The sequence below is a fragment of the Antechinus flavipes genome, chromosome 4 (assembly GCF_016432865.1).
Source record: "Antechinus flavipes isolate AdamAnt ecotype Samford, QLD, Australia chromosome 4, AdamAnt_v2, whole genome shotgun sequence".
Classification (NCBI taxonomy): domain Eukaryota; kingdom Metazoa; phylum Chordata; class Mammalia; order Dasyuromorphia; family Dasyuridae; genus Antechinus; species Antechinus flavipes.
Window position 1 is genome coordinate 94,164,047 of NC_067401.1, and position 11,775 is coordinate 94,175,821.

General features: G+C 34.5%; 1 protein-coding gene across 2 annotated transcripts in view; it reads right to left on the minus strand.

Moving 5' to 3' along the window:
- ACTN2 (actinin alpha 2) overlaps window positions 1-11,775 on the minus strand; it is a 91,778-nt gene that overhangs the window by 10,468 nt on the left and 69,535 nt on the right. For both annotated transcript variants that reach the window (XM_051993543.1, XM_051993544.1), the window contains exons 13-16: window positions 10,017-10,125; window positions 8,411-8,551; window positions 4,670-4,852; window positions 1,870-2,004 (exon numbers count right to left, since the gene is read on the minus strand). In XM_051993543.1, coding sequence (XP_051849503.1) covers window positions 1,870-2,004; window positions 4,670-4,852; window positions 8,411-8,551; window positions 10,017-10,125 — 568 coding nt within the window. The remainder of the gene's footprint in view (window positions 1-1,869; window positions 2,005-4,669; window positions 4,853-8,410; window positions 8,552-10,016; window positions 10,126-11,775) is intronic.

The window sequence follows — 11,775 nt, forward strand, 5'->3', positions numbered from 1 at the left end:
CTAAAATAAAACAAGTTTAATCATTCTTGCCCCACATTCTCCAGTCTCTATTGTGCATTCCCCTCCTCCCATCTTCTCCACTTTTTAGTTTGGTTGTCTTCCTCCAAAGAATGTAAGCACCTCTAGGGGAAGCGTTTTCTATCTTTCTGCTTATATTTGTATTCCCAAAGCTTAGCATGGTACATTGCACACAATAGCCATTTAATAAATGTTTGCTTCTATCCTATCTCTATCAAGTCTTCTCTAAACTAAAAACTCCCAGTTCTCTAAATTCATCCTTACAAGTTGTTATATGAAGGTCTTTCACTATCCTGCTCATTCCTTTCTGGATTAAGAGATGGCAAAAAAAAAAAAAAAAAAAAAAGGAAAGGGCTTTTTTTTTTTTTTTATTTTGTTTCTTGTTTTCCATTCTGAGTTAGCTACAAAAAGAAGCTGGAATGAAACAGCCTCCTAAGGAACAAGCAGAGACAAGACATTGGTAGGACCTCTGATGATAGGACCAAAGATGGAGTCAAAGATGGAAAAAACCTAAGAGGTCAGCAAGTCCAACCTCCCCCATTTTAAATGAGGAAACAGACCCAGAGAGGTTGAGTGAGCTGCCCATAATCACATAGATAAGAAGCAACTGAAATGGGAATTGAAATAAGATCATTCTGACTCTAAACCCAGTTTCCTATCCATTTGATGGGGGAGAAAAGGGTTGCAGAAAAACATAAGAGAACAGAAACAATAGGAATGCAGGAAGATCCTGTGGAAAAAAGAGGAAAGACCAACGATAAAGCATTTACTTCTCATTGATAGGAATTAAAATATCCCTAACTAAGTATGGATGATGTGGCCTAAAGAATAAGATGTAATGCATGGATGTAGCAATGAATTAACATTTAGAAATATTGCTTGATTCCTGTAGCAGACCTATTTGCCTTATTTAGTACATTATTTCTACCTTCAAAATTAATTATTTTATCACTAAAAATAGTTAAAGGAAAGAAGTGAGGCAACTGACAAATTTCCTTTGTTCCTTGTAACAAGATGGAACTCAAAGACTTACATACTACAAACAGCATTTACAATTTTTCAGAGAATGAGCATTTACTGCTCTGAAAACTTTAGAGTTATTCCTGCTGACAACCAATATAGCCCACATCAAAGCACAACCACATGGTGAATCATATGTTCTTCCATAATCATGATACTAAATTTAAATTACAAGCCCTGTTCAGAAAAAATGTTAAGTAAGACCCTCTTTAACACCTTTGCTAACTGCCAAGTAAACAGATCTCCAAATGAAGATCTTTCCTTCCTTTTTCTTTTGTGGGATATCAATTTAAGTTTCTGGTTAGGACACCTGTGTGTGATAAGTAGCCACACAAATAACTATAGTCCTACAGATTTGAAAAACCATGTGAAGCAAATAAAAATGTGAACAGAGGAAACAGTGGAAAATATGCTCCAACAACATTGTCTGGTTGCAATTACTGTCACTTCAAATGCTTTTTTTGGGAAATGTATTGGGGCATAAATCATAATTCCCCCTGAGAATACCTGTCATCTATACTATAGACATATATTGTGAATATACATAACTGTAAACCATTTTCTCTATTAGAATGTAAACTCCTGGAGGGCAGGGACTTTGCTTTTGTCCTTTTTTGTTTCTCCAGCACTCAGCATAGTGCCTGGCACACAGCAAATGTTTAATATAAATCATTGATGATGATGAAGAAAAAATAAAGCTTACCACTACTATTCTGATGCTGGTAAATATGAGAAGGAATAATCTTTGTCTAAGTTGGTAAACATTTTTTAAAGTTATCTGATAGATCTTCTGAAGTTCTCTAAACAACAATATCCTCCTGCGTGATTTACCTCCATCTTGTTCTGGATCCATGGTCCAACAGCATTAGCTTGGGCAGCAAACTGGCGCCGGAGTCGCTCATTAGCATGCTGGCGAGCCAGTTCCTCTTGCAGGGATTGATCCCGTACTGGCACAAGCTGTTTCACCTGTCAGAGGACACAACAGAAGCAGGGATTTTTTTATTTTTATTTTTCTCAGTTACATGTGGAAACATCATTTTTTGGGAGTTTATAAATGTATATTCTTTTTTTTTTTTTTACATATTTCCTTATGAATCATGTTAAGAGAGAAAAATTTTTTAAAAATCCAAAAAAAAAGAAAAAAAAAAAAGAAAAACGATGTGAGAGAAAAAAAAGAAGAAAATAGAAAAATAAAGTGAACAGAGCATATATTGATTTACATTCAGTCTCCCTAGTTTTCTGGTTTTAGAATGGATTTTCCATCCAAAGTTTACCAGGGCTGCCTTGGATCACTGAACTGCTGAGAAGAAGCAAATCTATCAAAGTTGATCATCACACAATCTTGCCAGCAACAAGGATTAAAGGTCATCCCTCATACTGACAGTATAATATCCCAATCAAGTGACAATCCCAAGGCAGACAAGAGAGAAAGGGACATGAAGATAAGGAGAGGGATGGGAGGAGAAAGGAAAATGATGGAAAGAAGGAATAAAGGCTTGACAAGATGAATGATAAATGGCCACTGTAAGAAGAAACATTTAAAAAGTCAAAGAAACCAAAATTAAAGGGAAATTTTTCTGTATCTTCAGAAAAAATATGTTAACTTCAAAGCAAATCTTTTAAGAGCGTGGCTTTGAAAAATACCTCCAAGGATGAGGTACATTCTACAGAATTCCATGAGTAGATTGTTTTTCTTAGAGATGAGATATGAGTAAAGTGAGATGACTACCTCTGTCATGTTTTTAATTAGATAACTACAATTTACCAAGACTGAGGCAGAGCGAACCCAAATTGTATTATTTATGACTATAATAAGATTTGAGCAAAGCTCTTCTCTAGAGCTTAACAAGCTAGCTGATTAACAAACAAGCTATGTCCTTCTAAGGAATTTCCCTCCACTTAAGAGAAGCAATATGATAAAATGAAAATAACATTGAGCCTGGAGTCAAGAGATTTGTTTCCTGGTTCTGATTTGTGCAACCTTGCAAGTTATTTAATCTCCTTAACCTATAAAATAAGTATAAAAATATTCAATTATTTGCCACTCAGTGCAACAATGAAGAAAGTATTTCATAAATCAAAATGTAAATGCTGTATAAATACATTTTCTATTTTTTCATTTTCAATTCCCTTTTTTGGGATACAACATTTGTCTTCTAAAATATACTGCAATGGATGGCATCCTGAGTGGTGGGTGTGGTGGGCAGAGAGAAACTGAAGAATTGATAAAAACTGATCCTTGGGGCAGGCAGGGAGAAGTGTCTGGTAAAGATCAGTTTAGTTTTGTGGACCTCCACGGAGGTCATCGGCTTCCTCATCTTGTTATGCTCTGTCAGAAATTCTAGTCATGTCCCTGAGGTTAAATTTTCCCTATAAATCTACTTAGGGCCCATGACATGTGACTGCCCTGCTTTGGGTCAATCTACCACAATTAGACTTGTGTGATTGGTATCTTTCCCCTTATTCCTCCCCCATGTCACGTGGTGATTCCTAGCCCCATCAAGTCTTACAATGTCTCTCCTCCTTATAACTAAATACCTCTTTTAGGATGTTAAGTCCCTTTTTTAGGATTTAGCCCACTAGCCCACAAATAGAATACCAACCTCATGAGGTGCTCCCTTTCTACTAAGTATTTTTGAGTTCCTCTAAGGAATTTGTCTTTTATATGCTCTTTATTTCACATTTACCAGTCATGGTGTCTATTATATTTTTTCATTTTGTCTGTAACTTCTTCTCCTAAATAAATCTACCTTTTGCCCAAGCGAGTGGCCATTGTGAGTTCTTCACATGACTAAACCCTGACATTTAGTGCCTACCATCATCTGGTATCTATGCTAGCCACATCAGCAAGTAAGGACTCTAGACACTGATGCCATAAAACTTATGCACGTGTAACATTTCCCTGCTTTCACATCATTAACTATCTTGCTTAATCCAACATTTGGAACTTTTCTCTATCAATAATTCACAAGAAAAGAGTCTCTACTTCTTTCCCCTGAAATAAGAAATGTTTCTCACAAAAATTTCCAAGGTATAGTATTGGATACATTCTATCTTTGGAAGGTGTGTGTGTGTGTGTGTGTGTGTGTGTGTGTGTGTGTGAAATAGAGAGGGAGAGATGGAAAGACAGACAGAGGGAAAGAGAAAGGGAGAGGGAGAGACGGACAGACAGACATAGAGAGAGACAGAGACAGAAAAAGAGAGAGGGACAGAGAGAGAAAGAGAAAGAAACACAGAGAGACAGACACAGAGAGAAAGAGACAGAGACAGAAAGAGAAAGAGACAGCGAGAGAGACAGAGAAAGAGATACAGAGAAAGAAAGACAGAGGAGGGGAAGGAGGGGGAGAAAGAGAGAGAGAGAGAGAGAGAGAAAAGAGAGAGAGAGAGAGAAAAGAGAACGAGAGAGAGAAAGAAAGAGACACAGAGAGAGAGAGGAGAGAGAGAGACAGACAGACAGACAGACAGACATAAAGAGAGTGAGTCCTCTGTGACAGCTAGACCATTAGATTAGGAAATTCTAATGGGAAGTCAGAGATTCCTAGGTAATCCTCAAATATTTTAGCTATTAACCTTGCAACCACTTTTCTTGTTGCTACTTCCCTAAACTCCCACCTCCTATCCAAACGCCTACCTTGTCCCATTTGGCACGAAGTTCATCCATGGTGACAGTGCTATACGGATTGCTTGAGCTGATTCTGATGTTGTAGCTCTGAATCACCTTTTCCACTTCGTTCTGAATGGACATGATGGCCTGTCTTTCACCATCAGCTTCAGGGAGTGTTGCTTTGAATTGCTCATGGGCAGTGATTAAACTCTGCAGGGAAGTAGAGAAAGAAAGAAAGCCTGATTTAACTGAGTGTAAGGGATCTTCATATACTCGTTTCTGTATTACTTTATCCTTGAGAATCTATCTGGGAAAAGAGAGGTGGTGGGGAAACTTGACTTTTTTTTTAAATGCTTCTATCGTACATTCAGGAATCAGGAATACCTGGGTTCAAATGCAATCTGAGACACTTAACCAGCTATTTGACCTTTGTCATTTAGCATCTACCTCCCAGGAATATATTAACACTCAAATGAGATAATAATTACAAAGTGCTTATATTAGCAGAGGACCTGGGACATAGTAAGCACTATATAATTGTTGGCTATCACTACATACATACAAGTCAAGTTCTTTCGACATGGGCATAATTTGGATTCTAGAGGAAATAGAATAATCTAGTATGTGCCTAGATAAAACCAGAAGAATATAAGCTCCTTGAAGGCATGAAACATTTCTTTTTTACCTTTATATCTAGTATCTACCACACATTGAGTGCTTAATTAAAAAAAAACTGAATCATAGCCCAGAATCTTAAAAAAAAAAAAAAAAAGGATGAATTAACAACTTTATTTTTCAATACTGGTTTAGGTAGCACAGTGGACAGAATACTGAGCCTGGAATTAGGAAGACCTTAGTTCACCTAGCTTCAGGTACTTATTAGCTGTATGACCTTGGACAAGTCACTTAAACCTTTCCTCATATATAAAAAAAGTCAGAGAAGGAAATGACAAACCCAGTATCTTACAAAAAAAAAAAAAAAAACTAAAACAAACAAAAACCAAAAAACCAACAACCCAATGGGAGTCACAAAAAGTCAGACTGGAAATAACTAAATAACAACAAACATTCCTTGTTCATCTTCATGGATAGGTTCACTTTTTTTGGAGGCAATGGAATTTAATTTTGTGATATTTTGTATGAGTTTTTTTTTAATCTCCATTCAACTTCTAGCAAGTGTGTAAACCTAACAATTCAAGAGAAATTCATCCTAAAGACCAGTAAAAAAAAAAAAAAAGAACAAAAAGCTATTTCTTTACCCCATCAGGTTTAATAAGAACTATACTTTTCCAGACCTATACTTTGGACCTAAAGTACTTGGCAGTAGCCCCTTAAGTACAGCTGCATAAAGGTGTTACTGGCATGATAAACCAGTGAGAGGTTAATGCTAACTCTGGATTTTGCAACAAATCAATTATTGGCACTTAACCTGTCTCGGAATAAAGCAACAACCTTCAACTTCAAACTGGGCTTCTTAAGTATACTTAATCACTTGCACAGAAAATATCTATTCTAAAATTAGAAGACTTTTGATTGTCAGCCTGTACTTAAACATAATATAAAAGAAAAACCATCAAAACTGTTTTGGAACTTATTATCATTGTTCAAAATAATCATTTCATACAAAAAAAACCACTTTGCATTTGAATAGCTCTTTCTACTTTTACTTAAGTCTAAACCTTCTTGTAGATTTCTCTGCATGGAAGCTTAAATTAGACAATTTCTGGTCTCCATGGCACCTGGAAACTGAATCATGAAGCTTAGATTTTGGCACCTGCTTAGCCCAAATTTCAGAGAAGTATACTGGGTTCTTCTCCACTTAGGTATCTCTGAGATTTATCATTCCAGTAATTTGAAAGAAAGTTTCCAACATAAGACAACACAAGTTGGTATGAATGTAGTAAATTAGGCTTTTTAGCTGCTACCATACTTGCTCAGGTTGGAAAGAGAAGGTAGAAAAAGATACTAGGAATGGAGAAGAAAGGAACTTGTGGATACCAGTGCTTTAACTTGTTATCTAGGGCCTAAGATTACTTTTATCAGATGTGTTTCCCCTTCAAGATTTTTCTGTTCAATACTTTCCACTTAAACCTTAATTTGGGTTAGGAGCTAAGATTAAGAAAAACAAATCTTATGGCAATAGACTGTCTTAACCCACTCTCCCTCTTGTTTCAATTTTTACTTCTTTAAAAATGAAACCAATTTACTTGGCTCCTAAGTCTAATTTATAATTTTCAAGTCCTGAATTAGAATCTAAACATTTGGCATTTCTTTTATATTTTATAGCATGTTTGGTGACACAGAGAAAAAAATAATTTTCCTTTCTATTTATTCTATTTATAAACTATAGTATATTTGTAAACAATGGATAACATCCTGAAATTTGATCTCCTGGAGCAAACTCCTTGAGTACACTGTCAGAGGTTTTAAGAGCATCTGATAACAAATCCCAAATCTTAATTCTACAATTTTCTTGGCACTATTTGGCCATTATTGACTTTGGACAAGTTTTTTAATGTTCCTGTTTCTCAATTTCCTCATTTCTAAAATGAGAAGGCTTTATTAGATTATTTTTAAGTACACTCTAGTTCTAAATCCCAAATATCATTGTAGATGGAACATGAGGAAGAGTACCAGCTATAATGTTCCGGCTAGCTTTCTGGAGGACCTCCGGATGGGCCTTGGTCTCAGCAGGATAATAACTACAAAGATAGTGAGGAATAAAGTCTAAAATCTTTATTCTTGAGTCTCGAGTTTGAGATTAAGCTAGAGCACCCTCACTCTCACATTCTCCTTCACTCAGTCTCTCCTCCACAGTCTGTCTGACTCTGACTCACTCTTGATCTTTGTGGAGGAGTTCAGGAGACAGAGAGCCACCAGAAGGATGGTCAAAGATAGAATGTCTCATTTCTAGTCCTTCTCAGCCCTTATATACTCAGTACAATTACATCATTACAGCATACTGATTATGTGTGAACTAGAGAACCATTACATTATCATACTAAGTACTAAGTATATATATGAACTAGAGAACTATCACCTCATCAATTCCACAATTAACAGCTTGTTTCAAGTATACTTCTCCAGAGTTCTGCCCTCTACAATCAGCTTGTGAAATTCTTCAACTACTGTTGAACTGAATTATAACTAACTGATATTCAAGATAAGCATGAAAACTGAATTTTTAAGTTGCCTTTTCTTTTCAAAAGAAAAACATTTTGAGGAAGCTGCTTTTTTAATATTAAAATGTGACTTTTACAATGCTTTGCCTATGGAATAAATCAACAATTTTTCTTTTTTTTTTTTTAAACTGTATACTTTTTCTTGAGAAATAGCAAAATTTCACAAACAGCATATTTCTCTAAATTTTAATCAACTAAGTGCACAATACCCAGTGATGTCTCATCTTCTTAAAGAAGTCATGCCTTTTTTGTCTATCACACTAAGATTTTTAATGCAAAATTGTATATTCATCAAGACACAGTTCCCTATATAATACTACTTAGAATTTTCCACTTTCTAATTGTCTTGGTGGTCAAGGCAAATAACATTCAAACATTTTATGAGATAAATTAATCTATGATTCAAACAAATACATTACAAAATAATCACTAAGTGCCTGCTATAAACAAAGCACCACATTAGGTGCAGAGAAGATAAAGATGATCTGGGCTTTCTTGTTATGTGGCACTCATTTCAGTAATACCAGCCCAAATATGTCAAATTTTTTCCTTCTGTGAAAAGGAAGCTCTTCTGAAACTCAATTACCTGAATTTCCTCAATACTGTGAACAATAAACATGTCTTGCAGGTCTTCCATAGCACCTTCCATCCAGTTGTTGAAGGGAGCAGCTCTCTTGGCAAATTCCAAGTGAAGCTGATCAATGGTTTCTAGCAATTTCTCGGTCCTCTATATATATGAAAAAAATTAATACGGGTGATAAGATTGAAAATTCTTTGGAAATATAAAAGCTCTTCATAAAATAAAAAACTTTCCTGATTTAACTGAAAAGCATTTTAATAAAGCAAACTCATTTCTACCTGGTAGCCAGAACTCTCTGTTAGTAATATGCATTAACTGATGCTCAAAGTAGTGATTCTGAGATGTTGCAAGATGCTAATGTGCTTTCCAAGTTAAAGATTATGTTCACTGTAACTTTGGTGTTAAGTGTATTTTATTGTAGCTAAGTATATTATAATATGCTCATATACACTATAATAATCAAGTGCATTTAATTATGTTAATTCTTTTAAAATGGTAGTCATCTATAGTATCCACAGTAGTTTCCTTTCAACCAGGATTTAGTAAGAATATTGTTTCCCCCAACAGTGCTGGCTATATCATCCTTAATCTATAAATGCAAGCACAGAGTTGCAAATTAAGTGACTAATTTGAGGTCACCCAGTAGAGGAACTAATAAGAGAAGTAATGAAAACTGGACTTCTTAACTCTCCCTCTATTGTGCAGTTTGGAGAGGTTGTTCTGCTTTGTAGGTCACAGGAAGAAGGTAATATTCAAGTACATTCAATCAAAAAACATTTATTTCTTTATTTCTTAAAAGATTTTTTTCAGGGATTTGATTGGTAAAGAGAGCATTACTATGAATACTGCAGATTTCTCTCAAACATTTTATAATGAAATAGGGAAAGAGACAGAGAAAGATCAGAGGGATTGGATCCAATGTAATATAAATCCTCCATATTTGGATTCAATGTTTTTCCCATTCTAAACCATTTTACCCTATCAATTATATATACCTCTTCTTAAACTTATCTTGAAGGAGGAAACAAAATAGTCCATGAGCTTTTAGAAGAGTTGAAGTCACTACTTTAAGTTTCATCAGAGTCAAGATCAGAAAATGGAAATAACTCCTATTTTATGTACAGAGGGAAATCATTCTCAGCGAACTGCCAAATATTTATTATGACAGCATGGCATCCTATTGTATGTTACTTACTGGTGACCTAATTCACTCAAATTCTACATTTTTTTCCATTCTTACTTTTCACCTCTTGTAGGGTTTTCATATAGTTTAATTTCAACTAGATATACTTATTGGGAAAGTTTTAGAATTTCTCAGCATGAGTTGGTATCCTATGAGATTCTATCATAATTCATGGAAATTTGAAATATTTTATTGTAATTATATACTGCCAACATAGATATACATCAAATATTCAAAATTTTGATTTCTCTAATTTTTTAACTCTTTGATAGGGAATCTTTTTTGGTGATTCTTTGGTGATTCCTAGTTGGCTTGCAATAATTACACTGTAGCACTTGTGAATACTATAAAGCTGCAAAAAACAGTGAAGGAAATTAAAGATTCTGTGATGAGAGAATTTATGTCAAACAGGCAGCTCCAAAGTTTTACCTCCAGGGCTTCTCTCCTTTTTTGAGTAAGTGTTCCCAGTCTGTCCCACTGATCACAGATCTTCTGGCATCGGTCATTGACACTCGCAGCATCATGATAATCCAGTTCACTAAGGCAAAATGGAAATAAAAGTTTACTGGTCCTATGAAGATATACTAAAATTGTACTTAGGTCAACAATTCAAATACAGTCAAAAATTAGGAAACCAAAAATGTTTTTGACCCAGATGATTGCTATTCAATTTCAAACTTGATCACGACCTATGTTATATCATCATTAGCCTTTGATAAATGTAGAAAAGAACCTTAAAAAAAAAAGTCTGGCTAATGGCTTTCTATTCTCTCTCTATTATAAACATAGTATTTATGGTTTTGTGAAAAGTATGGTCCGTACTTAGTATTTTGGCATAAGTCTACCAGTCCCTTGTTTCTATAGGTCAGGCCTCTGGAGAAGAGTATTTTTAAAGAAGATCTGGCAGTGAATCTGTAGCAAAGCCAACTTTCTGACCTGAAGGACAGACCTTAGAATTCTGCTGACATCAAGAGGAATTGAATGGGAATAGCTTCCATAGCATTGTGTCCTTGACTTGTCTCAAAAAGACACCCTACTTAGCCCCTAAGAGGAGAGTATTAGATGGACAAGAGGGGCTCCCTAACATTTCAGTGATCTACCCCATATGGACAAAGCAAAACTTTTTTTAACATGATAAATGAAATAGTTTTATTTGATGTCACTGATGAGAAAAAAAAATTTCCAGGAAAAACTCCTTTCAATTTACAGTAAATAGTTGTATAGGTTGAATGGGCTCCTTATAAAATTAAGATTTGATGCTAAAGTTCACTGAAAAATATAAGTGCTGATATTTTTTCTTAACATGGATTTCCCAGAAGTTAAAGGTTAGTTTAGCAATGTAAAATTCATACTTTTGCGTACTCTATTTCCATTTCAGTTAAATGGGCACATTCATGGAATCAACAAGTTGGAATGGACTCTGAAATTTCAAATGGCATATCCTTCTCTCTTCAATATACCATTAAAAACTAAATAAATTTTTATCTCTAGAATGATTCCTAAGAGACTATACAATCTATGAATAATTTTCTGCTAGATAATGAAAAGAAATTCCTTATTTTTAACTTCCTTTCATTATAGATTAAGTGAATCTCTCAAACCTAATTAAATAAAATTTTGTCTCTGTTATTTAAACAATTTTATTTCTCTTTCTTCTCTATCCCCTCTCTCTCCCTTTCCTTCCACCTCTAACTTTGTTCTTACTCTCTCTTCTAAATTCTACCTAATCAATGAAAAATTAAACCAGTTCCTACTTAGGATGCATATAGTTTCAATACATAATATTAATTCTGTACTTGGCATTTATATTTTAATTTAGAAGAGTGTGGAAATTGTTTATTATTTTTCTTCCAGTTTGTAGGCATTAGTAATTGCTCAAGTTCATCAATTCATTCTTGGTCAAAAGAAGTCGAATTTATAACAATGAAATAAGAATAAGATTTAAATGCTATATGCAAACATCTTTTGATTACACTAATGGAAATTAAGAAATTATCACACAAATGACTGAAATATACAAATTATCCTAAAACTTTGGTAAAAGTTGAAATCTAATCCAAATTATTTATTAGCTATTTAAAAAGCAGCAAACTGGAATGAGTAATTTCTTCTCCTTTTCTTTCCCCTATTTTAAAACAAGTTCAATAAGACATATTATGACCCAACAATGAAAAGACAAGAAAGAAGG